Here is a 26,891-nt window from a genome sequence, read left to right on the forward strand (position 1 = left end):
GGGAAACGGCAGCAAGCAGATGCTTTCAAAAGGGCCGGTGAGGCCAGCGATGGCGCAGCCGCTTCACCGGAACCCGTTCAGGGCTGGGGAAGGGGCCGGCGGGAAGGGACCCACCCGGCGACGCTTCCGACACCGTCACAGCCACACACGCCTTGTTTTGGTGGCTCGGATGAGCCTCAGCGCCCCGACCCCTTGCGGCCCCTTCCCCACCAGCCCAGAGCATCTTCCCCCGCTCAGGAACGGAGTCGTGGATAAAGTCTTTAATAATTACAAGAATTCCAGATTCAGTACAGAAGAGTTTACAACAAATAATATTTCTCCATACAAAGGCAAAATAAACTTTTCAAGTAACAGCGTCTGGCTCTGGAGTCTCAACACCAGCGACGAGGAGGGACAGGGACACACGCGTCCCCGCGCTGTCCCCAGCCAGGGACGCGCCCCGTCCTCCCCGGCACGGCAAACCGGGCACCGGTAAGGCACTGGTGGCATGGCCCGTGTCCCCCGCGGGCACCGAGCTGGGTTAAGGTGTTGGTGACACGTGGCACTGCTCCGGTGTCCCGGGGACCACTGCGACCCCCAAGCCCCCGTTCCTCCCCACGGGACCCCCGGGCACCCCCAGCACCGGCACTGCCCAAACCGCGGGGGCACCGACGCGGTGCCCGGCCCCGAGCGCGGGGGACGTGGGGCCATGGCGAGGCCAGGCACGGCACGACAACGCATTCCCAAAAGGCATCGACACGTTATTATTACTGTTTAATACAACCCCATATAAAACTGAAGCAGCAGCAGCAATTCTTACCGAGGGACCTACACTGAAATAGGTTTAGAACATAATTTAAAAAAATAAAAACAGCAAAAGTAGCAAAATATATGGACTTTTTTTTTTTTTGTAGCAACTGATATCTACCAGCCACTAGTACCTCACTACCCACCGGTATAGCTCTGGTAACAACCCTTTTAAAAAGACATGTAAATATATATTCATATTTATACATATTTTAGCTATGTACACAGGAATCTGTTCCGAGCGCTGCTGTGTCCGGCCGCCCCCGGCAGTGCCGGGAAACGCACGCGGCACGGATCCCGCCCCCCGGTACCGGCGCTGGGTCGGCACAGCCCGCGGGTGCCGGTGCTGCCGAGCTGCGGGACCAGCCCTGGGGCAGCTGGGGCCGTGCCGGCGGGTTCCCAGCACAACGGTGGGGTTCCCAGCACACCAGTGGGATCCCCGGCACACCAAGGGGATCCCCGGCACACCCCTGGCTCACGTGGCCGCAGAACCTGGCGCTGGTCTTGGCTTAGCGAGTTCTCCAAGGCGCAGCTAAGCCCAGCTAAGCCCGGCTCTCCGTGCCCTGCCAGGACCCACCATCCCGGGCTGGGTGGCCGGTGCCTGGGTGCTGCCCACCGGGGAGGATTTTGGCGTAACCAAGTGGAAACAGTCAAGCACAGAGTTCATGGAAAATTGCGTTAAAAACAATAAAGTAAAAGGAAACGCCAAAACCCATCAGGACAAAAGCTTCGGGCTGCAGGGAGCGGGCGATGGAGGCTGCAGGGAGCGGACGGAGGCGGCAGGAGCACGAGGGGTGGGTGGGTTTGGTTACGGGAGATGCTGCGGTTTGTCTCTGAACCTGTCCTGTAAGGGCTGAGCACGGCAGCCCGCGGGCACGGCTCGGCACAGCACGGCTCGGCTTGGCACGGCACGGCTCGGCACGGCACGGCTCGGCACGGCACGGCACGGCAGTCCTTGGTGGCAGGGCCACCCTCAGTGTCGCTTCAGGCCGCCGTTGGTGTGCTGGGGGGGCAGCTTGGGAAGGCACGGCTCGTCCGGGAGGGGGTCATGGGAGAACACAGAGTCCTCGCCCGAGGAGCAGGTGGAGCTGCGCGTGGCCGGGAAGCCGGGGGAATACTGGTCCAGTGGCACCGAGAGGTCCAGGTACTCCTGGGGGGCACACAGAGGGCTCGGGAGGGGACACCCCGGAGGGGCCATCCCAGCAGGGCTCGGGGGCCGCGGGCTGGCGCCGTGTCTCTCCTACCTGGTTGGAGGTCATGGCCACGATCCTGTCCAGGTCCTCCACCAGCTGCTTGAAGGTGGGTCTCTGCGAGGGGACGGCGTGCCAGCAGTCCCGCATCATCATGTACCTGGGGGCACAGGGGGCGAGGGCTGAGCCCGCGGCCAGCAAAGGTGCTGGAGGTGATATTGCATTTTTATATGCTACTTATATTTATATATTTGTATGTGTAGGTATTTATATATTTACGTGTTTATATATTTATATTTACAGGTATTTATATATTTACATTCATCTATATTTACATGCTATTGCATATTTAGGGCTAATCCCACGTGGCAAGGAGGGAGTCCCCGCCTGCCCATCCACCAGGGCACGTGGGGCAGTTTGGGATGCACGGGGAGCTGAGCCAGGGTCACCCCGGGATTCACCCCACTGGGAAATACCAGAGGGAGGCGTCAATTATCACAAACGGGCTGAGCTGATGTTTTTGCAGGGAACTGCTGGAACATCTGCCTGTGCACGCGGGGCGGCGCCGGTGTCCCCCCCCCGTCCCTGTCCCCGTCCCCTGCGGCGCTCACAGCTCGTTGGTGCAGTTGCTGGGCTTGTCCATCCTGTGCCCCTCCTTGAGCAGCTTGAAGAGCTCCTCGACGGGCACGCCGGGGTAGGGCGAGCCGCCCAGCGTGAAGATCTCCCAGAGCAGCACGCCGAAGGACCACCTGCCGGGAACGGGACCCCCGGCTGACACCGCGTGGGTGACAGCCCCTCCGCAAAGCTCCGCGTACCCGCAGGAGGGACGAGCGCTGACGGCCGGCGCACAAAGCCAAACGAGTCCCACCACCAAATACAATCGTGATTCAAAACACAGGGTGTTTCAAAAAGACGGACCCAACGTGTTACAATCACACAAAAATTTACAAACAGTTTAAAAAGTTATCAAGTTTTCGTAGCATTTTTATGAACGCTCTGTGCTCCCTCCCCCTGCTGCGTGCACCAGAAGAGTTTTACTCATGGGCGGTTCGTGGCTGCAGAGATACAGTGATTTCAAATGGGGTACATCTCTGAAACATCCTGTATTCTGTCTGCTGGCGCTAATTGTATTTTCATTTAATTAAGACGGATCACAGCTGGTGCACTTTGCCGCGGTGCGCATCGTGTTCACCGGCGGTGCTGGGGGTGCAGCGGGCGCTGGGGGTGCAGCGGGATGGGAGGGCAGCGGGCGCTGGGGGGGCAGCGGGATGGGAGGGCAGCGGGCGCTGGGGGGGCAGCGGGATGGGAGGGCAGCGGGCGCTGGGGGGGCAGCGGGATGGGAGGGCAGCGGGCGCTGGGGGGGCAGCGGGATGGGAGGGCAGCGGGCGCTGGGGGGGCAGCGGGATGGGAGGGCAGCGGGCGCTGGGGGGGCAGCGGGATGGGAGGGCAGCGGGTGCTGGGGGGGCAGCGGGATGGGAGGGCAGCGGGCACTGGGGGGGCAGCGGGATGGGAGGGCAGCGGGCGCTGGGGGGGCAGCGGGATGGGAGGGCAGCGGGCGCTGGGGGGGCAGCGGGATGGGAGGGCAGCGGGTGCTGGGGGGCAGCTGAAAGGGACAAGTGAGGGTCCCCCCACCCCAGCCCATTGCTGTGAAGCCGGGCAGGGAGCAGACGTCCCATGGCTGCTACTTACACGTCGCTCTGGTGGGTGTAGATTCGGTCGAAGAGCGCCTCGGGGGCCATCCACTTCACCGGCAGGCGGCCCTGGGACACCAGAAAGCCCCACGTTGGCTGTGTCACCGCGCTGGGACATCCCCGGCACGGCAAGCACCGCTGCCATCGCCCACCACTCACGTTTGTCGTCTTCTTGTAGTAATCGATGTGGTGGATGTCGCGGGCCAGCCCGAAGTCAGCGATCTTCATGACGTTGTCCTCGGTCACCAGCACGTTCCTGGCCGCCAGGTCCCTGTGGATGCACTGACCGAGCGCGGGGCCGTCAGGTGGTCCCCAAGCCCCCCGATGAGCTGGGCTGGGAGCGCTGGGTGCACCCCCCGCTCCGAGAGCCCCTCACCTTCTTGGAGGCCAGGTACTCCATGCCGCGGGCCACCTGGTACGCGCAGGACACCAGGTCCTTGAAGGAGAGCTGCTCCTCGGGGGCGCGGGCGGGGTTGTAGCAGTACTCCATGCCCGGGGGCCGCCGCGCCTGCAGGTACTCCCGCAGGTTGCCCTTGCTGGCGTACTCCACGATGACATAGAGGGGACCTGTGGGACGGCGGGTGAGCGGCCAGACCCCGGCACGGGGGTCCCGTCCCCCCGGGTACAGCGTCAGCCCCCCCGGCCCGCACATCCTCACCGTCCTGCGTGCAGGCACCCAGCAGGTTGATGATGTTCTTGTGCTTCCCAATCATCTTCATCATCTCCATCTCGGAGATGAGGTCAGACAAGTCCTTCTCCGTGGCGTCGGCTAAAACGGGGGGTAGGCGGAGGTCGGGGGGGCAGGCTGGGTCCCCCCGTGTCACACGCCCAGCCAGGGCTGCGGCATTGCACCGGGACCCCCATTCTCACCACCACTTACACTTGAGCATCTTCACCGCCACCTTGGTGACGCGGTTGGGCTTGTCCTTGTCGAGGCCGATGGCTTCTGCCAGCACCACCTGCCCGAAGCAGCCTTCGCCCAGTGGCTTGCCCAGGATCAGCCTGGGGGACAGACCAGACCGTGAGGGGACAGACCAGACCGTGAGGGGTCAGGTCCCTCGGCAGCGCCGCTGTCCCCACCAGCTCCCACCCGCGTCCCCAGGGCCGGGACGTCACCTGTCACGGGGCAGCTCCCAGCGCGGGTCCTCGGGCAGCTCGTACTCGGAGACACCGGCCAGCATGGGGGTGCCGCTGGAGGAGAGGCGCGAGGGCCGCACCAGCATCACGCCCGAGTTCATGGAGGAGCTGGAGTCGGCCGAGACCTGCGGGGGCCGGGGGGGACCGTGGGTTACCTTCACGCAGCGTGGGGGGCGGTGCTGTCCTGCGCAGAGATGCTGACCAGGAGCCTTTGCACCCCAACCCTGCCTGCATCCCCCTGCCTGCATCCCCCTGCCTGCATCCCCCCTGCCTGCATCCCCCCTGCCTGCATCCCCCCTGCCTGCATCCCCTGCCTGCATTCCCTGCCTGCATCCCCCCTGCCTGCATCCCCCCTGCCTGCATCCCCCTGACTGCATCCCCCCTGCCTGCATCCCCCTGCCTGCATCCCCCCTGCCTGCATCCCCCTGCCTGCATCCCCCTGCCTGCATCCCCCCTGCCTGCATCCCCCTTGCCTGCATCCCCCCTGCCTGCATCCCCCTGCCTGCATCCCCCCTGCCTGCATCCCCCCTGCCTGCATCCCCCTGCCTGCATCCCCCCTGCCTGCATCCCCCTTGCCTGCATCCCCCTGCCTGCATCCCCCTGCCTGCATCCCCCCTGCCTGCATCCCCGCCGCCTGCATCCCCGCCGCCTGCATCCCCCCTGCCTGCATCCCCCCCGCCTGCATCCCCCCGCCTGCATCCCCCTGCCTGCATCCCCCCGCCTGCATCCCCCTGCCTGCATCCCCCCTGCCTGCATCCCCCTGCCTGCATTCCCTGCCTGCATCCCCCCCGCCTGCATCCCCCTGCCCGCAGGCGTGGGGCCCCATTGGCGCTGCTTCCATGCTGGACCCAGATGAAGTAATTTTTAATTAATTTCTGGCATGCTGATACCGCAAAAACCTACAGCCTGGAGTTCTCTGTCTCCTGGGTGTGTAACACACACTCTTCTGCTGGAACGTTAAACTGCTGTGAATCCTTCCTGGTCCCCAGCGCCCCGCTGAGCCCCGCGGGGGGCGGAGGGGCTGTGCAGCCCCCCGGCTCGTTGCACTGCCAGGCAGGGCAGAGCCCATCGGAACCCACTGACGGTCCCCACTGGCTGGGGAGGGTGGCACATACAGCAGGAGGAGATGGTCCCAAGGTCTCCCTCCATCATCCTCATTCTGAAACCTCCCCCCAGCAAGGGCAGGTCCCCCGGGAGGGGCAGTAGGTGCAAACGAACCCCCTCTCTACTTTCTGTTACCTGTCTGCGCAGGGGGATGCTCTTGGCCAGCTTGTGCACGGCCAGCTGGCTGTTGAAGTCCGTCTTCTTGGTGGTGCTCTTCATCTTGTAGATGATGACGGTCACGACCATGCAGGAGATGAGGAAGGCCCCGGTGCAGTAGATGATGATCTCCAGGTAGAGGGGGGACGTCATCATGGCTGGGGTGTCCTCGATAGCTGGGTCAGCGCGAACAGGGCGTCAGCACCCGCGAGCCCCTGGCGCTGGGGAGCGGAGCTGGGGAGCTGGGGCTGCTCCCCATGCTGGGCGGGGACACGTTCTGCAGCGCCGGGGACCTCAGTGCAGTGTGTGGCAGGGACTGGGGGGGTTGAGCACCCACCCCCGTGGGGAAGGCGTGTGGCACCCCCAGCTCCTTGCCCCGCGGCTGGGCGACGTCTCTGCCGCATCCCGGGGACGTGCCCAGGGCGGGATGGAGCTCTGGGCTGGGGAGGGGCCAACTGGGGAAGGTGTGAAGTGGGGGGACAGTGGCCATGTCACAGAGCTCTCAGGATGCTCCTGCGTCACTGCCAGGGATGGGGCACCACGGGCACCCCTGGGCAATGGGTCCCCTGCCTGCTGCAGGTCCCCTGGGGTCCGGGGGTCACCCTGTGCCTGGAGGGGTGGAAGGGCTGCGCAGCGGTGCCCGGGCGCTACCGATAACGACTGTCGGAGCTCGGGCAGCGCAGGCAGAAGCAGCGCCAGCAGCAGCGGGACCCCCGGGCTGGCGGGGAGGAGGGTCCCGTCCCCCCTGCCGTGGGACAGACCCCGCTTTGGTGGCCGCTGGTGGCAGAGGAGGTGGCAGTGCCGCGAATGGCGCAGAGCAGCTGCATCCACATGGCGTGGTGCAGCGCGGCTGCAAACCGCGGTGAATCTGTCGGGGTGGGAGCTGCCGTTGCACCCCAGCAGCACCCCCAACCCGGCCCCCCCAAAGAACAGAGCCCCAGACAGAGCTGTAAGAGGGAGTCCGAGCTTTGTCCCACCTCCGAGCACACCTGGCTGGCAAAGCACCGCCTGATAACGGGGAGAGTTTTTGGCTGAAAAGCCACCACCACACAGCGCCCCAAAAACTTCCCTGGTGGAGTTATCAGGCTGGGGTCCGCACGGCATTGATGCCCGGGGGGCAGCATCAATGGGGACAGGGACAGCGGCCCTGCAGCGCAGCAGAAGCGACACACAGCCCTGGTTAAACACCCTGAGTATGCATCGTCTGGGCCAGGGAGAGAGCGGCGGACAGACCCCAATCGGGGGCGAGGGGGACACAGCGGGGGCCACGCACCCCGTCCCACGGCCACGGGGGAGACGCTCTCTCCCGGCCCGCGATGCATACGCCGGAAAGGAGGGAGGAAAGGAAGAGGAGTATATACCTTCGAGAACTGTCAACCATGCAGAGTGATGGGAGATCCCAATAGAATTACCCGCCAAACATGTATACTCCCCAGCATCCTCAAATGAGACATTCCTTAAGTGAAGGACTTCCATTTCTTTGTCTGTCGTGTTAACGCCAGCCGTCTAGAGGGAAAAATGGAAGCAAAAACGGAGAAGCAAACGACATGAGACCTTTGGGAAGGAGTCCAGAGAGGAGGGAGAGCCCTGGGGAGCAGACAGAGACCGCTGCAGACCTGCTACGAGACCCCCGGGATGACCACTCATCCCGGCCGACCTACGGACACGCTGGTTAAAAACCCTTCACCAAACTGAGCGTCCTGCCCATCGGAACATGCTGGCCATGGGCTGCATGGAGAAACCAGCCCCAGGCAGAGCCGGCCGGCTGCTGGAGACACGAGGACGGGACAGGAGGGCAGCACAGACGGGGACACGCACAGGGGACACACCGGGACACACACACAGCACAAAACCAGCCGGCCCTGCTGAGTGTTTTTCCATGGCTTGTGGCACCAGAAACAGCAGAAACCAGAGAGCCCAGAGGTTTGTTTTCCGCCGCCGGGGAGCGACGGTGCGAGGAAACACCGCGGCGGGCGTCCTTCCCATTACCTGTGGCCAGGGGCCTGGTGACAGTGAGCCACGCAGACTGGTTGGCCTCGCCAATATAATTGGAAACCTTACAAACATACTCCCCGCTCTCCGCCTCTGTCACATTATACAGGGTCAGCACCTCCGCATCAGAGCTATTAATCCCCGAGTGCTGGAACAGACCAACAACATGGAGTCACACGGAGGCGGCTGCCAACGGCAGCGCCCGGAGCACCGGCAGTGCCGGAGCATCGGCATCGGCCCCGCCGGCGCGGGGGTGCTCCCTGGCACCCGGGGTCACCGGAGGAGGGGGCAGCCGTAAGGCTGTAATGCTGCTCCCCATGCACCCGGGGGTCAGGGGCACAGCTGGGGACGTCCACGCACCCCGGGGGGTGGGGACATGGCTGGGGACGTCCATGCACCCCTGGGCTTGGGGACACAGCTGGGGACACCCACGCACCCCCAGGGGCTCGCATGCAGCCCGTTTGCTCGCTGCGAGCAGGGAGAGCTGCTCCCGCCGGGACAGATCGGGGGCTCAGCCCCACATCTCCAGCGCCGTGCTCGCCCCAGCCCCACGGCGGGTGCCTTTGGGGACTCAGAGGGATGGGTGCCCGTGTGCAGCCGGGGGTCGGGCAGCCCCTGCGCTCTCCCCCCTGCTCCCCGGAGCTCCCCGGTGGTACCTTCAGGATCTGCACGTAGGGCAGGTTGTCGGGGCCGATCTTGCTGCCGTTCACCTCAATGTGCTTCAGCCACTGGATGTGGGGCTGGGGGTCACTGTACACCTTGCAGACGAACTCCACGTTGCTGCCCAGGGCCACCGTCTTGTTGGCCGGCAGCCCCGCCTGCAGGATGGGCCGGTGCGGGGACCGCTCTGCGGGACGGGGACACGGGGACGTTACGGGGTGCACCCTGGCTGGGGTGGGCACTGATGCGTCCAGTGTCCCCTTCCCCAGGGACCCCCCGCAGTGGGGCGAGAGCAGCCAGGAGGAGCTGGCGACAGGGACAGGTGAGGTCCCAGGGCAGGGACAGGGACGGCAGTACCTATGGCAGGGGTCAGAGGTCAAACAAACCTAACGAGGGCCGGGGCCGTTAACAAAGCGGCTGCCACCGCGGTGAGTCAGCATTAACAAACCCCTTTGTTCCCCTCCCTGACTGTTCCCTTCAGTTTGCTCAGTGTAATCAAATTAAATCACATTTTTAATGGTTCATTTACTGGCATTTAGAGCAGCTCCACATGTGGAACTGCTCAGACCAGCCTTCCCAGCTGGGAATTATGGCTAATAAGGCGATTAGAAAAAGTTTCTGTCTGGTCTATGAAATTATGTCCACCACAATTAAAAATCCCCAGACGGGGTCAGGTGAACCTTCTGCCTCCGCCGCCCGGGACCGGCTGTGCCGCAGACTCCCGTCCCCGTCCCCGTCCCCACAGGGCACAGCACCCGCTGCTGCTGGGGAGGGTGGGGGACAGGGGGTGGCCCCCAGCTGCTCACCCACGACATCCAGCTGGTAGGTGTGGTTGATGCTCCCGTACTTGTTCTCCACGATGCAGGTGTAGTTACCCTTATCGGACGGCACCACCGAGTCCATGATGATGCTCCAGGTCGCGTAGCGGACCTGGGGACACGGGGACAACGACAGAGTCGGTCACATGTCAGAGCTGGCTCGGCCCCCGGCCCCCGCCGCAGAGCCAGGACATAAATCTCCCTTTGAGGTCACCTTTCCCCTCTCCTACGCAGGGGCTGTAATTGCTCCCAGCTGTCCCGGGACAGCCTCGCATGAGCCAACTGTGCCGAGAAGCAGATGTTGGGAGCCGAGCGTGATGGGCTGGCCCGGCTCGCAGGGACACCCCTGTGCGGCGGCCCCAGCGCGGAGGGAACAGACCGGCATTGTTCCATGGGGCCGGACCCGCGCTGCTCCGCACGGCCAGCGGGCGCCGTGCAGCCTGGGCGTCACACACCCAGGTGTTGTCCTCTGGCACAGGTCCTGGCGGCTCGGGGGGCTGCGAGTGCTCCCCAGGTCCCGTTTGGGCACAGGGACAACTTTCCTGCGCCCAGCTCTGCTCCTTCTGGTGAGAGCCCCCAACCCACTGCATTCCTCCCTCCCCGCTGGAAACTGGTTGTTTCCACAGCCCCACATTTCAGCCCCATTAGCTATCCAGGGCACGGCGCTGTCGCCGGCCGGGGAGCCGCGGTGCTGCCAGCTCCCTGGGATCCGGCGTCCCTGCCGGGACGTGCTGCCCGGAGCCAGGGCTGCAACGTGGCTGAGTTCCCGCTGCGCGTCCTGGCACCTGCTGGAGCCGGCGGCACGCAGGGCCACGGCCGGATGCCACTTGTGCAATAGTGGCGCTGGAGTGACCGAAGCCGCGTCCCCGCAGCACCGAGGGGCACAAACCCCGGGCAGGCTGCCGCCGCGCTCCAGGAAACCAGGGGAGATGAAGAGAGGGGACTATGGTGGTGACCTTGTGGGGTGACCCGGGGGTCCCCACCGGGGCTGCCCGCAGGGTGACAGCCCCTGGCTGCTGGAGGAGCGCAGCCCGCCCGCCCTCGGCTCGTGGGGGATTAGGCGAAGCCGCGAGGACAGGCTGGCCCCCTCTCCCCGGCACTGACACGACCCAGAACCAGGTCACCGCTGTTGTCACCGCCATGGGGCGATTTGGCAACGGGAATGGCGGAGGGGCCCATCTGCCGCCGCTGGGGGCTGCGCGGACAGGGGGCTCGGTGCCTCTTAATCTGCAGAGCCCCCTCCCCATCCTCCCCCTCCCCAGGCAAGCCCCCTGGCTCCGGCCCCCCGAGGGGCACCCAGCCGGATTGAGCATCTGCCGGCAGGGACGGGCGCTGCCCCTGGGGGCTGTGCCACCCCGGCCCCCCCGCCGCGGTACCTTGTAGCCCCCGATGCGGTGGTCAGGCTTGAACTCCTTGCCGTTCTTCAGCCAGCGCAGCGTGGGGTTGGGCGTCCCGCTCGACGGACACTTGAACTTCACCGTCTTGGCGGCGGGGACGGCGTGGAGCTTCTTCTCCATCTTCTCGGGATAGGTCCAGTACGGAGCGATGGCCTCTGTGGAGTGGGGGGGTCAGCATGGTGGTGGGGGCACCTGGCCAGACCCCCTAACCATGGAGGATTCCAGCGTTTTGCTCCAGGTTTAACCCCAGGGCGCCCCGGCAGGGCTGAGCGGGGATGCCCGAGGGTGCCTCCGGACACGGGTGTTCCTTTCTCCATCCCTGGGCGGTGCTGGGAAGCGTCCTCAGCTCCCCCTCGCCCCCCCAAAGCCAGGGCAGCGGGGACTGACCCATCCCACACGTACGGTTTGGCTTGGTGTTATCCGCCTCCTTCTCCTCTGACGAGGAGTCGTCTTCATCGTCATCATCCTCTGCGGAGGGGAGCGCGTCTGCAAGAGAAGAGACGGCCCAGCTGAACATTCGCGCACAGACCCCTCCCCAGCGGGACCGGCCGGGGACCGGAGCACCATGGGCTGGTGACAAGGGATGGAGAACAGTGGGTGACCAGGACAGCGCTGGTGGGGGGCGCGGGAACCACGGGTGACACCGCTGTGTGTGGACCCGGCACAGCCGGGCTGGCAGCGCCTGCATCCTGGTGTCACAGCCATGGACGTCGTGCAGCAGTTTGCCCCGTGGGTGATTCCTGTGTCCACGCACGGGTCCTGTCCCACGCCTGGTGCCACCAACCCCTCTGGGGCAGCAACCAAGCCCCCACGGACACAGAATCGCCCCACGCCTCCGCAGACACCGCGAGCACTCGTTCCTCTCCAGCCTCACGCTCCACCGCAGAGCTCAGCTTCCCTGGAGCCCCCACACCAACCGGCGACACCTGCGGCTGCTGCCCCCGCACCACGGCACGCAGGGACCCTGTGCCGCACCGGTGGCTCCTGGGGCACCCCAAATCTACCCGAACTCACCGGGCAGGCGCATGCATGGCCGGTGTGTGTGCTGGCGAGCGCGCCAAGGCGAGTGGGGGCTGCCGGCTCATCGCTCCGCAGCCCGGCCCCGGGGCTGCCCCTTCCCCGCGCCCGGGGCCGCTACGAACCTGAGACGTTGACGGAGAAGTAGGTGGTCTCGCTTCCCGAGGGGCTGTTGGTCATGCAGGCATAGAGCCCCGAGTCCTCGGGCACCGCGTCCCTGACCTCTACCTCCTCCCCGGTAATGCGCGTCCGGTTGTTCTCGGCCAGCTGGACGCCGTCGCGCACCCAGTTGATGCTCTGGACGTCATCCCTCAGCCGGCAGCGCAGCTGGAGGAGGTCGCCGGGGTGCGCCGAGTACGACTCCACTTCGATTTTTGCTTTGGGCAGAGCTGGAGGGGTTAGGAGAGAGAAGAAGAGAAGAAAAAGGAGAAAAGGAACAGAGACCGAAGGAAACCGCTGCTGTCGCGGCTCGGTGTTAATGAGGCACCATGCGCTGCTGGGGATGCTCCAGGAGCGGCTGCCCCGGGGCGGCTGCAGAGCGGGGGAGGCAGAGGCAGAGCTGCGAGCACCCCAAGCAGCACCAAGCACTTCACCCCGCGGCAGGACCCGGCCGGGGAGTTCAAAAGCACTCACACGCTGCCGCGCAGGGGCTTTGAAATGGGGGAGAAACGGGCAAATTGAGATTTCTCAGGCAGCAGCAGCTGTTTGGGCAGGAGCATCCCAAATCCCAAACCCCGCTCGGCTCTGCCGCTGCGCAGGGCTCCCGAGATCCCCAGCACCATCAGCCAGCGAAGCGGGCCAGGGTCCCCATGCCACCAGGACCCCTGCCCCGGTTAGAGCGCAGGGACAGGGGCAGGAGAGCCGGGGGCTGCGCCAGGACAGCGGGCAGGAGCGGGGTAACGGGGACAGGTCAGCCCAGGGCAGCTCCGGTGACACAGGTGGTGGCCGCGGCATCCCCTTCGCAGCCCCCTGGGCGGGGATTGCTGCAGTTGCTCCCCGATGCAACACTTGTGTGAGCAGCACAAAGGTCCTTTCTCTCCATCCCGCTGCTACATGAGCTGGTCTCTCTGGGTTGTGTGGACACGGCTCTGACCCCAAGAGCTCCAAGGGGGTGCACGAGCGGCTCTTGGTGCAGAGCTCGGGGTTTCAAACCATCCCTTTGAATTCCACGGCCCAAGGAAGGGCTGGGGCTGCTGCAGCTCCGCGGGTGGCAATGCAGGGCAGATGCAGCACGAGCATCATCTTGGGAACGAGCAGCACGGGCTGATGCATGTGGCTCCGGGTCCTGGGTGCTGCTGTGGACGCAGCTCTCAGGGCCAGAGCTGCTCGGTAGCGTCCCGGAAGGAATCGCCGCGGTTCCACGGCACCTCCGGCTGAGCCGGGAGTGGGAGCCAACGGTGCCGCGGGGGCACGGCCGACGCTCTCCACGGTGCAACTGCTCTGTGTCAGAGGATCCAGAACGGGGGCTGGAAAATCCCCACAAACCCTGCACAGGCAGCCCAGCAGAAACCGCCCAGAAACATCCAAACTTCAGCCAATCCCCGGCTCCAGGACCGAGGTGCTCAGAGCACACACAGCCCGCAGGCACCATACCCTGGCTGCGGGGACAGGAGCAGAGCCACAGCTCTCCCTCGGGACCCACACAGAACCCAGCAATTTGCAAAGCAGCAGCTAATTACAAACGCCTGCAGCATCCGAGTGCGCGCCGGAGGGGCCGTCTCACTGCAAACCAGCACGCGTTATCGCCCCCACCTCTCGGTGCCACCGAGCCGGGCAAGCGCAGCCTCGTCCCCAGCTCGTCCTTGCGCCTGCAAGGTCTGTGCCAGCACCGAACCCTCGGGCAAACAGCCCTGCCCGGGCCAGCGCAGGCAGGGGCACAGGCTGGCAGCGTGGGGACAGCGCTGTCACCACGGCGTCCTCCTCCCCGGACCCACCAGCAGCTCCCTGCTGCCAAAACCGAGAGCTCAGTGCTCCAGAAACTCCCATTTACAGCACCGTGATCTGCACTTTGCTTTCTGGTCGCTCCTTTTCGTGCTCACGAGAAGTTTCATGGGGAAAACAGCTACAAGCAGCTTGAGTTTCTCCTTTTTCTCTTGCTGAGCACTCACATAGAACAGCGTGGTGGGGCACAGTTCACTTTCCTTGGCTGCTAGAAGGGCAACAGCCATGGCTCCAGATCCATCCGTAAGACGTTATAAAGCCTTTTAACGTGGAAGGTGAAGAGTGGTGGGAGTCTCTTGGTGGCGGAAGGAAGGTCTTGCTCTCGCAATCCTGCTTTCCCCCTGCTTTCCTCCTGCAGGATGGGCACTTCCAGTCGCCCTGATTTGTGTTTCAAGTGATTGGTCACAGGCATCTTCAGAGGCACACAATGCAGCAGCCGTGCCCCGACGTCCCATCGCCGTCTGTCCGAACACCGCAGCACTGGGTAACACAACGTCCTCCTGTCCGTCCCGATTCCCTTCTCAAACAGAGCAAGGTCAGCGAGCGATAAACAGCCGCCGAAACCCAAACCAAGGCGAAACTCGGAGCCGCAGGCACAGCCGTATCTGCCCTTATCTCGCCGCCCCCTCGGCGCTCAGGTCTGTCCCTCCCCACGCACCGATAAGCTCGTTCCTTATCGAGCAGAACAACCTGCAGAAGGTGGCTGGAGCTGCCCACGAACGTCCCGACACCGCGGCGGTGCGAGAGCTCGCAGAGGTCACCTCCCCACCGAGCCTGTCCCAGGGCCACCACAGGAGAACCTGCCGTGCCGAAGCTCCTGCCAGCCCCTTGCTCTGCAAACGCCTCCCAGCTGGACCTGCAGCCTGAGGACGAGGTGGCCTGGGGGTAGAAAAGGCCTTTGGAGTGATGCTGAGGCTCAAGGATGCAGCGACGCAGGCTCAGCACCGCGCAGCCCCCGGGCAGCCCGTGCAAGTGCCACCGCCCCTCGGGCCATCGCCCCGCGGCCGCAGGGCCCTGAGCAGCCCGGGCAGGGGCCGGGGCCGCCGGCGTGTGGCCAGATTGCTTTTCAAAGGCAGCAGCCCCCTCCCCCCGGTCCGTGAGCCGGGGGCTGTTCTGCATTACAGCGTGACGGGACGCGCGGAGGCGTCGGAGCGACGGACGGGAGCGGGGAGGCAGAGGGCAGGGCAGGACCGTGCCCTCCGCTCACCCACAGCCCATCTCTGGCACTCGGGGACAAGGCGGAAAACGCGCCTTGGTGGGAACAGCCTGCAAACGGATTCACAGGCTAATGAGCATGTCCAGGTTCGCTCACCCTCGGGCGGGCTGGGACGGCGCTGCTGCGGGGCCGCCTGGCACACGGACCGCGCCGCGGCCCCCGGGACGGCTCTGCTGGCACCGCGCAGCCCGGCTCCCGCGGCAGCGGAGGCACCGAAACCCCCCTGGAAACGCAGCATCTGTAAAACCCGGGATGGCAGCCGGAGCAGCTGTGGTACCGAGGTACCCCACGTACGTTAACGAGGGTGAGCCCGTTTGATCGCTGGACTCCATCCGCCTCAAACGTCTCTTTCTTGTGTTCTGGTTCTCTGTAACCTAAGCCCCGGCACCAGGTGCAGCCCAGCCCCTCCGTGGAGCCGCCGCCCGGCGGCTGCGCCCATGGCGCGCAGAGCTCGCCCCGAGCAGCCACGTTAGCACAAGTTTAATCGGCCAGACAAACGCTTGGCTCTGCTCCCCGGGCCTTGCCTGCCCTGGCGCTGCACGGCCGGGCTCCGCATGCTCCTGGAGCCGCACAAAGGGGCGACCGGGGCGGGGGATCCCCCTGCCCAGCCGGGCTGTGGGGATGCTCACAGCCCCTCTGAGCGACACGGGGTGAAGGGAGGAGGAGAAGAGCAAAGGGAACAGCAGCAGCTCGCCCGCCGGGAGAAAGCAGCAAAACAGCCATGAGATCTGGCACTTCTGAACTATCTGCTGTTCCCTCTTCAACCCAAACTCCTCGGGCCAGGGAGGCAGCCCCGGTTTCCCGGTCTGGGTCCCGCAGGGCAGAGCCCGATGCCCCAGCCCTGCACGTCGCTCCTCGGCTTTCAAACCAGCCCAAAAAGTAGGTGCAGGCTGCAGCGGCCAGGGCAGCCCGCGCTGCTTTTATTACTTTGTTCCAGCTTTGAAATGGAACTGAAAGCAGAGCCGAGCGCCAGCCAGATGGAGAGTGTCACCAAGTGCATATAACTGTCACCGGCTTCCCCGGGCTGGCCCCACTGGGGACGGGGACGTGGGGCAGCAACCCCGGGGAGAGGAGCGGCACAGATTGACCTTCACCCCCCCGCACCTCCACGCCCCCCAGGTCTGTGCACACACACAGCGAGGGGCCCGGCGCGCAGCCCCCGAGCGCGGGGGCGGCGGGTGCGATGGCGGTGGCGATGGCAATAAAGCGGCCAACAAAGCGGCGCGGGGACAATGCGGGCGGGGGCGCGGGGCCGCGGCCACCGGTTGCCCTGGAGACCCCAGCGGGGCTTTCCGAAGGTATTTCCTGAAGAAAAAGCACACACATGCCCGGCAGCCCCACTAATCCCAACAGGAAGCGCTTACCGGGATGCGGGGATTGGCTTCTTTCTTATTTAAAAAGCTCCTGGCCCTGCTGGACCCCCCCAGCCCGGGGGGATGCCCCCAGCAGCATCCCTGCATCCCAGGGGATGCACAGCAGGGGGATGCCAGTGGTGTGAGGTACCGCTGGCTCCTTCCTGGGGGCTCAAGGCATCCCTGGCTCCTCCTGTCCCAGCCAGCCCGGGGGCAGCAGCTCCTCCCCACCCTCTGGTCCCAGTTGCTTCCTCGGGCAGGGAGGGGCGTTATTCGCTGCCCCGGGCACCCCCACCCTGCCCAGCCTGCACCTCAGATGAAGCAGCAGATCGCAGCCCCAGGTTCTGTCCAACGCTCCTGCCTGTGCTGCGAGGTCTGGGGAGCGAGGAGGCGGCAGCACCCGAGGGCACAGCAGCATCCCCGGGGCACGGCAGCACCCCGGGGCACGGCAGCTCCCCAGGGCACGGCAGCATCCCCGGGGCACGGCAGCACCCCGGGGCACGGCAGCACCCCGGGGCACGGCAGCATCCCCGGGCACGGCAGCATCCCCGGGCATGGCAGCACCCCCAGGGCACGGCAGCACCCCCAGGGCATGGCAGCACCCCGGGGCACGGCAGCATCCCCGGGGCACGGCAGCACCCCGGGGCACGGCAGCTCCCCAGGGCATGGCAGCGTCCCCAGGGCACGGCAGCACCCCAGGGCACGGCAGCGTCCCCAGGGCATGGCAGCGTCCCCAGGGCACGGCAGCGTCCCGCTCCCCCAAACCCGCTCTGCTCCCCCAAACCCGCTCCGCTCCCCCAAACCCGCTCTGCTCCCCAGGCAGCGATGGGCAGACCCTGAGCGCTGGAAATGCCTGAGCAGCAGCGAGGACAATAGCAGACAAGGAGAGAGGAAAACAAATCCCCTCGGCAATTTTCTGCAGGTTTCTATTTAACCTGAAGACAAAGAGCAGCTTTGTGAGGGAGGGCCACGGAGGTTGGTCATGGAAATTTTTTGGCTTTTCCCCTTAACTAGGGGTTTTTTACCACCTCCAAATTTAGGTAGCTATAAAACACAGTAAGTGCCCATTAATATTTTACTTGCTGCAGAACTTTCAGGAATGGGAGGGAGCCCCTGGCAAAGGCAGAGCGCCCAAGCCCCCTCCCCACGCCACGGGGAGCGGGTCGGCCATTGCAAACCACTCTGCGGCGAGGCCGGGGCCGCTGGCTGGGGGTTACTCGCTCCCTCGGGAGGGACCTTGGAGCCTCAGAACCGGGAGAAAACCGAAACCCCATGAACATCCCCAACAAAGCCCGGGAGAGCCGCTGCCTCCGCGGCAGAGGGACCCCAGCACGGGGATGCTCAGGAGCCGGTGGGGACGCAGGGGAAGGACAGCGAGCCCGGCCACGGGGACACAATGTCCCACGGCACAGGAGCTGTGTCCCCACGCACCCCGCGGGACCCCAGGGCTGGAGCCGGAGCCCGCGGCGGCCGGGGACGCGCACGGTGCCGGTGGCAGGGCCGCGGCTCTGGCCCCGCAGCGGCTCTTCCCATCCCGCGCGTCCTGCCGGGAACATTTTGTTCCCACCAGCCGGCCCCGGAGCCAAGGGACGGACTCTGCTCCAGCCGGGCTCCTGCTGTGGCACTAATTGGGCCGCCCTGGTGAGAACCGTGTCGGGAAATGTTTCCAGAGGTTATTGTTAGCCCTGGCATGAGGCTGGCGAGGACCCAGCTCCCTCCTCTCCAGCCTCTCCTCCTCCTCCTCCTCCGCCTGACGCTGCTCCCCAAACCCTCTGGGTGCTGCAGGGCACCCCAAACCCAACTTTCCTCAGCTCAGCCCTCAGCCTGCACACCCCGGCAGCTCTCCCAGCGCCACGGCGGGGCTGCCAGCGCCGCTCTGCTCTCCGGCAGCACCAGAGCCATCCCTGCCCAACTGCCGCCGGGAAACCTCTTCCAGGAAGAGCAATCTCCCGAGAAAAACATGTTTACTGCTGCCGAGCGCCTTATTTACAGAAGCGGGGAGCGAGCATGCCAGTGGAAAAGTCTTGGAGATGGCGCTTGTGCGCGACGCTCTGCCCGGGCTCCGCGCGGGAGCCGCCTGCTCCCCGGGCACCGCGCACGGCCCCGGCGCCCCGCGGGACGGACCCGCAAACCGGGACCCGCTGCTCACGCCAGCACGGAATGTTGCTGCTCCCTGGGGTGCCGCACAGCAGCCCACTGCACTGTGCCACTGCACAGCAGCCCACTGCACTGTGCCACTGCACAGCAGCCCACCGCACTGTGCCACTGCACAGCAGCCCACCGCACTGTGCCACTGCACAGCAGCCCACCGCACTGTGCCACTGCACAGCAGCCCACTGCACTGTGCCACTGCACAGCACCGCACCAGCAGCACCAGCAAGCGGCCTCTCAGGGTTTCGGTGGGAGGAAGAGGGAAGGGGGAACCAGCCTCAAAAAGCAAAGCAGTACCCCACAGCCCAGACATTCTTGGGTAATTAAAACCAAAAGGCAGAAAGTCAGAAGTCCCGTGCGGCGGTGCCTGCTCTGTTTATTCTCCGCCGCACCGAGGGGAAGGCCAAGGCTTTGAAACGCCAGAGCGACGCTTGGGCCGGGGCCGGCTGTCCCCAGCGCCAGGGCACCCGTGCGCTGCACCCCGGCAGAGCTGATCCCACGGGTGTTCCCCAGCGGGGAGCAAGGCCAGGGCACCCCCGGTCTGCACCCAAACCCTCGTCCCCAGGAGCAGCGCAGCCGCCAGCAGCGCTGGGACCGGCTCCGCACACATCTCAAGCTGCAGATTGTCACGGGGAAGCGAGTGCCATGTCACACACTGACCCCACTCCAGGGACACAGCCCCTGGGGCTTTGTAGCCTTCTCCGAGCCACAACATCAGGTTTTGCCACAATCTCCCACCAGGTTTAAACCGCCCACAGGTGACGCTGACGCCGTGCACAGGCTTTTTGTGCCCACGCAAATTGCTCTTAGCAGACAAGACGTGCCAGGCAGCCGGGTGACACCGTGCTGGCTGCCGGGGACGTGCCCGCGTCCCCACTGCAGCCCTCGCGCCAGCCTCTGCCTGTTCGCAGAGACGCCGTCCAGGTCACCACCAGGGAAACGCGAAGGACGCGGAGCCCCCGTTGGCCGCTCTTACCTTGTTCGGGCAGGGTGGGGGCCGGGCGGGCGGCGGCGAGCGCGGCTGTGACCAGCACAGCCCAAAGGATGAGGCACCGCCAGGTCAACATCCCACTGCTGCGGCTACTGCTCGGCGACTGGGCTCCGCAACTCCCACTCCATGGGGACCCCGGGCGGGCGCGGGGGGCGTCTCCGCCGGGCCGTCAGCCCCTCCGAGCTGCGAGGGAGGAAAGCAGAGTCAGGGCAGGACCGGCTGCACCCCCGCGTCCCCCGCCAGCCCCGCTGTCCCAGCACAGCCCCGCTGTCCCAGCGCGGCTCCGCGGGTGACGCTCCGGAGCATCCCGCCCCGACACCACGTCCCCAGCGCGGGGCAGGTCCCTGCAGAGCCCTCCGAGCCCGGAGCGACCCAGCGCTGCCGGGCAGGGTTGTGTTCTCCTGCGCTGATATGTCAAGAGTGAAACTGCTGGCGAAGCAGAATCGAGTGCAGAGAAATTTCCCAGAACGGTGGGAGACATTTTCCAACACCGTTATAAAGAACGGGAGATCTCTGCTCTCCCGCTTTCCTCTTCTTGCACCTACACTGTGCTGGAGGGTGGAACTCCATACAGACCAAACACTGCAAGAATCGGAAACAAAAACCTCCTTGGCCCCGGCTGGGTCATCATGCTATGGTGGCTCCCAGAAATTTCTTAGTTCTCTTTAACTCTGCTCGGATGACAACCAACCTCCCGCTCCTGAGGTTCTGCGGGACAGGAGATGCTCCCGGTGGGCTCCGAAGGGTCAGTTCTCCCCGCGTGAGCTGCCAGCCCGCACGGTGTTTGCAAACGCCCTCCTGCCCCGTCCCTTGCTCCCACAGCATCTTCTGCCCTGAGCGCCCCGGCAGCACCGGGACCCAGCCCGGACCCCCGGGTGCTCCAGGACCGACCCCAGACCCGTCTGTGGCAAATCCAGCCATCCCAACCTGACGTCATCCATGTCACCGTGCAAGCCTGGTAGAGCAGATCCTGCTGCAAACCCGGCTCCTTCCATTCCCTATAGGATCTATAGGGCACATGCAGCCACCTGCTATGGCAACGCCTTCCCGGAGCCGAAGGGGTTAGCCGGCGCCTTGGCCCCGCTCCCACGTGCGGCAGATCTCTTTCCACCAGCAGCTGTTTTCAGAGCGGCCATTCGGGGAGAAATCCCCGGTTTCCAGGGCCAGCGCCGCAGTTCGCTCCGGTCCCTGCCAGCTCTCACGCTGGGCTCTCCAGCTGCTCGTCCCCTCGGGTCCCCGGCCCCTTCCCGTGCCAGGGGACGCTGCGTGCGGGGAGGGATCAGAGCGGGCTCTGGCACGGGGAGACCCAGCGGAACCCGATGCCGGCTCAGGACACCCCCGGGATGTGCCCTCGTCCTCCTTCCCCCGCCTGTCCCTCCCTCCCGCCGCGCCGGGAGCGTGGAGCGCTGCCAAAACGCGTTCGAGGGGGACGCCGGAGCCAAAGGCGCCCTGGCCAACTGGTCCCAGCAGCGTGGATGCGAGCAGAGCCCCGCGCTCCACCCCCGCCACACATCTGCGCCTCGGCAGCAGCCTGGGACGCGGGTCCTGACACCGGCCGTCACTAATTGTCCCCCTGGGCTTCACCGAAGAGCTCGCCAGCGAGATCCCTGCCCAGCTCATTGCACAACCCCGGCACGGCCGCGCCGCTCCGGCCAAGGCGATGTTGGCCCCGCACCGGAGCAGCGGAAGGACCAGGGTGTGGACGATGATGCCGTCCCCAAACCCTCCTCCAGGCTCCGGCTGAGCACCCTGGGCTGCAGCTGGGCCCCCGCGCCCCGCAGCCCTTGCCGAGCACCCTGAGCTCACCCCGATCCTCTCCCGAGCGACTCCTGCTCCCCAAAGCCCCGCGCCGAGCCGTTCCCAACCCGCCGCGTGAACAACCACGTCCTTTTGCCGTCAGATATCTGTCTAAAGTATGTGCTGTTGAAAACTGTGAGTAATAATTGCAGTGAGTAATAAGCTGCTACTCATCCTCCCCACGCACTCAGTCCATTGGAGCTCCGGCCGCCGCCTGTCCCGTCCCAGGGAGGGAGCAGGACCCTTCGTTCCCCCTGCCCAAATCGCCGGTTCTTCCCCCAGGATGGGCTGAGCAACCCCCAAGGGCTCCAGTTTAATACCGGGTGAGCTCAGATGCCCCCAAACAGCCTCTGCAGCCCAAGGAAACACACCCGGAATGCAGGCTCGGGCGCTTCAGCCGCCTCCTCCCTGCCCCAATTGCCCAGCTCTGCCCAGCGCAGGAGCATTTGGGACCCGAATGTTGACACAAGCGGCCGGGCAGGGAAAAGCAGCGCCCGGCAAACACCGGCGTTATCTCCCAGTGCCAGCGCTCCCAGGCGCCAGGCAGCGCTTTCAAACAGTTATTGAATGTTATCGATTTATCGGGGTTTGGAAGGGGAGGTGGAATTCTCCTTGGGGAAAAAAAAAGCCTTCAGTATTTCTGGAAATTATTTTCTGTCTCTAAGTGGTTTTGTTATCGACAGCACACGCTCCCGGAACATGTCCTAATGTGGAGCGGCTGCGTGGGCCTCCGGAGCCGCCCCACGCCCAGGGAGGGACGGAGGGACGGAGGGAGGGAAGGAGGGAGGGATGGAGGGAGGGATGGAGGGAGGGATGGAGGGAGGGATGGAGGGAGGGATGGAGGGAGGGATGGAGGGAGGGATGGAGGGAGGGATGGAGGGAGGGGAGCGCAGAGCCTCCAGAAGCCGCAGTTCCTGAAAAATGAGTCAGTGCTGGCTCGGTGCACGGCAAAGCCCTCTCCAGACACCCCTCGGAGCGGGCGCCTTCCAGCTGATTCAGGGGCTCACAGCAGCTATTCCCATGGCGCGGGATCACCGGCAGCGAGGGGCTGGGAGTCACTGGGAGGGCACGGGAGGGAGGGACGGACAGACCTGTGCTGAGGTCTGGAGGGACAGAGCCACTGATGCTCGGCTCCAGAACGGTGGGGGACAGGGACACATCCTGCACAAACCGAGCATCCTCCTGCTCCCCTGAGCAGGCCCAGCAGCACCTGAGGAAATCTGGGTGTTCAGAGCAGCGGATGCTGAAGGGCTGGGGCGGCGCAGACCCTTCCCTCCTTCCCAAGGCAAAAGGGAGCGCCATGGCACCTGCCCCCCGGGCTCTTCTGCGCCCGCTGGACAGGATGAGGAAGCGGGGAGAGCGCTCCTACCTGTGCAAACAGCATGGCTCTTCTCCCTGTTCATACAGCTTCTAAATACATCCCCACAGGAAACCAGGGCAGCGGCTCGGGCAGGGGGGGTGTCCGGTCCTGCCGGGCACCGTCCCCGCTCCCCCAGCACTCTGCAATTTACTGCTCAGGGTGGATTCAAACAACTAAAAATGGAAGCAGCGAGAGAGGAGCCAGGGCTAACGGCCCCGCGGAGACCTGCCTCCGCGCCCGCAATTACACCCGCCATTACACCCACGGAGCTATTTCGGAGCAGCGACAGGACACCCCTGCGCCCACCCGCACACCCTCCCGGGGCTCACGCACCCCGCGTGCCGGGGAAGATGCTCTCACGCATCCTTTGCATGCCCGTGTGTGCTGGAGAAGCCGTCTGGTGCAACCTGTCTCCCCCACTGTCCCCAGGGACCCCGCGGGCTGCACTTTGGCCTCTGGCTGTCCCACGTCCGTGAGTCACAGGGCTGAGCTGTCCCAGGGACGCCGCACGAGATGGGACATTCCCCGCTCGGGGGCAGCCGCCGCTGGACGCTTCCGAGCTGGGTGTTGTGGGGAAGCCCCTTCGCACCCCACGGCTCATCCCCAGGAATGCACCGAAGGTGCCAAAAGCGGGAGCGGGTCCCGGGGCAGGGTTGGGGCCACGCTCAGCCCGGGGCTCCCCGTGATGGAGCAGAGCTGGCCCGTGCAGCACCCACCACGTCAGAGCGTCCCGGGGGCAGGCGAGGACCCGGGTGCCTCGGTGCCAGTGACCAGCGCGTAGGCAGCCGGCAGAAAAACAACAGGGCAAGGCCAAAGTCAACGGGGAGAAGAGCTGGAGCTCAGCTCCCAGGTCAGCGAGGCTTCCGTGGGGGCTGCACCCACACGGCCCTCGGGGTGGAGAGGTGGTGACTGCCCCTGGGAGACCCCGCCTGGCACAGATGCCCTGCAGCTCCAAAACAAGGGGAGGAGGCTCAGTTCTTCTCTGAGCCTCAACACAAGCAGCCCTGCAGGTGCCCTTGGGGAAGAAGGGCACGGCAAAGGCAAAATTTGTGGGCGAGGTGGAGAAAAACCTTTCCCTCAGCCCTCTCCTGGCCCCAGCCTGCGCCTCAGGTCAGGAACCAAGTATTGCTGAAATAGAAAGCAAATACAACTGCAAATGTAACTACAGGGAAAACCTATAATGCCTAAAGCAGACACATGCTTGGAAAAATAAATATCCAACTGTGCAGCATCCACGCTGCGTTAACCCTTCCCGGGCACCGGCGCTGCAGCCTGGCGGGGACGTGCGGCTCCCGGGGCGTCTCCAGCAGCCAATTCACTGCTCGCTGTGGGCGCCCAGCTGTGGGGAGCCTGGCACACGGGGCAGGAGGACGGGGAAAGGCCCGGCCTCACCCACACGTCTCTGTAAAACCGGGTTAGGTTTACAAGTATCCTCAAATTCGGGGATGCCTACCCAAGGGCTTGATTTTCAGATCTACAAAGCATCCATGGGTACCCAAAAACCTCCCCCGGGCTGGTGCCACTGACTGCTCCAGGACAGGGACATTGGGACACAACCACAGCCTCTGGGAGAGTCTGTTACCCAGCTGGGGAGGGGGCTGGATGGGTTTCTGCTACCTCCATTTGCCTTCAAACCCAGAAGCAAAAGGTCCTCAGTGGGGGAGAAAGCTGAATGGCTGGGATGGGACGAACATCTGTGACCCAGCGCGGCTGAGTGGCCTCTTCCAGCAGCCAGGCCTGGGGGCGGCAGCGCCGGGGCAACCAGCGGGGCCGGAGCCGATGCAGCTCCCAGATCAGGCTCCGTTTTTCAGCAGATCAACACACAGGGAGCTCCAGTTCACACCTGGAAGCGACCCGGGGCCCCTTCCCCACAGCGGGCACGTCTGGCACAGCAAAGCCAGGAGCCCACGGGTGCACACGAGGGTGCTTGTGCAGCAGTGCTGCTCCTGCCTCACCCCGCCAGGGCAGGGACTATTTGTTTTAATCCTCTCCGAGCAACACAAGGAAAAGGCAGCAGTGCATGCCAGCCCCCACAGAGATTAAGGGAGGAAGTGCTCCTGTGTGGGGAAAATGGCTGCGAGCCAGAGCAGGGGGCTGCGGGGTCCGCATCCTGCGGCATCCCCCACGCTGGGCAGGGTGGCTGCCCCCCCGCACCCCCACTCCTCTGCACACACTCGCATCCAGCTGGTCAGCACCCAGAGACCTCCAGCCAGAGCAAATCCCCGCCTCCGCCCGCACGCAAACCCCCGTTCCGCTCCGGCCGGGACCCCGGCAGAGCAGCAGCTCCCGGCCCGGCTGCTTTATTAACGCGAGCAGTTGGGCGAACCGCAGCGCTGAGGTTTAAACATTGACGGGCAGGAAGCTGCACCGGGCAGCCGCGACACCCGAGCCACGGGGCAGTAACCCAGCAATCCGGGCAGAGCGGAGAATCGCCAGGCGGCTTCAGCGCTCCTGGCTGTAACCTGAACGCGGACACGCTCAGCCCGCACAAGGCCAGCTGGCTGCGACCGCGGCTCGCGGCCCCGACCGCAAAAATCCCCCAAAACGCCACCCGAAGCCCGGGCGGGCGCTGGCGGGCTGCGCACACCGGCCCAGCAGATAACTGAGTATCGCAGGCACCGAGGCCGCCACGCCGCGCTCCCTGCGCGTTCGCCATGTACAAACCGCAGCGACTCCCCGAGACCCGCGAAGAGTTCGGATAAAGGAGCCTCTCGGAGTCTCCCCCTCTCCGCAGGCAGCAACACAAAGGGAAGCACAAACTCCAGGACCGCGTTATTCCGAGCGCCCCCGTCCCCGGTGACCACCGAACGCCCCAGGATCCAAAATCTTGGACAATACCAAACCCAGCTCCTTCTCCGTCTTTTTCTGGAAGCCGCGAGGCTCCCGCCCAGCAACTTTTCGAGAATAGGGGCCAGGCAGCAACTCGGAAAATAGCTCCGGCCGGGCTCCCCTGCAGCCCGGGGGGGTCTCCGGCCCCAGCCCGCCCCGGGACCGGGGCTGCGGGCAGGTTTCCAGCCCCGGCTCGGTCCGAAGGACCCGCTCGGACCCGCCGCCTTTCAAAGCTGCCGCCCGCCGAGAGGCTCCAGCCGCGGAGCGCTGCGAACCGGGGCCCCCGCGACCCCCGGGAGCCGCAAACCGAGTCCCCCGACAACGCACACCGGAGCCCCCCCGATGTCCGCTAACCTCCAGCACTTGCAAATCGCAGCCCTCCCAGTGTCCGCAAAGCCCCATGCTTGCGAACCGGGGCCGCCGTCGAGCCGCCCCGCCACGGGTGCACCGGGAGGGGGGCAGGGCCGCCCGCGGCGGAGCCCCGCGGGACGGGGGTGTCCCCGGCTCCCGGATCGGGCCCCGCCGCCAGCCGCACGGAGCACAAAGCGATGCCCGGCGGCCCCGGTCCCGGTACTCACCGGAGCCCCGCGGCGCGGTGCCCGCCGCTCCCGGGAACAATGGAGGGGAGCCCCGGCCGGGGCGAGAGGCGCAGCCCCGCCGCCGCCGCGCTCACAGCGGCCGCCCCATGGCGGGGCCGGCCCCGAGGTGGCGGCGGGAGGCGCTCCCGGAGGCGCGGCCGCCCCGACGGCCGCCGCTGCCGTTCCGCTGCCCGCGCCGCCGCGTCCCCGCCGAGCGCCCGCCGCCGGTCTGAGCCGCTCCCGCACCGCCCCGCCGCCTGCTCCCGGCTCCTCCCCCGCCTTCCTCCCACCTTCTCCTCCTCCTCAGCGGCCTGATGGGGCTTGTAGTCGCCGCCGGGCCATCCGCCCGCCCGGGCCCCCGGGCTGCGCTCTCGGCAGCGGGATCCCGGGGGTCCCCGCTGGGTTTTGCCGGCGGTTGTCGCCCCGGAACCAGCCCAGGCTGCGGCAGCGGGCGCTGGCCGTGCGGCGGGGGGACGCTCACCCCTCCCTGCTCTCGCCCTGTTGCATTCGGTGGCACCGGGAAAGCCTCGGGCCCCGGCGCAGCCAGGGGCGAAGGGGTCCCCTGCACCCCGCGGTTTGCCCAGCGCCCAGCCCGGGGCAGCAGCACGCAGGCAGCAGGTGTGGGCAGAGCTTCGGGCAGCGCCCAGCCCAGCCCAGCCCTCTGCAAAGCGAGACCTCGGGGCACCCACTTTCTGTGAGCTGATTTTTAAATGTTGCCAGACCCAAAT

The 26,891-nt window shown here is 65.6% G+C and overlaps 1 protein-coding gene across 4 annotated transcripts; it reads right to left on the reverse strand.

Moving 5' to 3' along the window:
• Positions 1 to 245: 245 nt before the first annotated feature.
• On the reverse strand, positions 246 to 26,347 carry FGFR1 (fibroblast growth factor receptor 1). Of its 4 annotated transcripts, none has more exons than XM_065856885.2 (18): positions 26,164 to 26,347; positions 19,585 to 19,782; positions 12,074 to 12,337; positions 11,334 to 11,417; positions 10,911 to 11,086; positions 9,523 to 9,646; positions 8,713 to 8,903; positions 7,426 to 7,570; positions 6,044 to 6,240; positions 4,784 to 4,929; positions 4,548 to 4,669; positions 4,326 to 4,436; positions 4,044 to 4,234; positions 3,827 to 3,949; positions 3,666 to 3,736; positions 2,588 to 2,725; positions 2,031 to 2,136; positions 246 to 1,936 (listed from the first exon to the last, which is right to left on the reverse strand). In XM_065856885.2, exons 2-18 carry the CDS (start codon positions 19,673 to 19,675, stop codon positions 1,760 to 1,762), a joined length of 2,457 nt encoding a protein of 818 aa, XP_065712957.1. In that variant the 5' UTR covers positions 19,676 to 19,782; positions 26,164 to 26,347; the 3' UTR covers positions 246 to 1,759. The 4 variants fall into 4 exon arrangements, with proteins under 4 accessions (XP_065712957.1, XP_071655495.1, XP_065712958.1 ...); XM_071799394.1 differs by having other exon boundaries at positions 4,784 to 4,928; positions 6,037 to 6,240; XM_065856886.2 differs by lacking the exon at positions 12,074 to 12,337 and having other exon boundaries at positions 26,164 to 26,346.
• Positions 26,348 to 26,891: the final 544 nt, after the last annotated feature.

The sequence above is a fragment of the Patagioenas fasciata genome, chromosome 26 (genome assembly GCF_037038585.1).
Source record: "Patagioenas fasciata isolate bPatFas1 chromosome 26, bPatFas1.hap1, whole genome shotgun sequence".
Lineage (NCBI taxonomy): Eukaryota > Metazoa > Chordata > Aves > Columbiformes > Columbidae > Patagioenas > Patagioenas fasciata.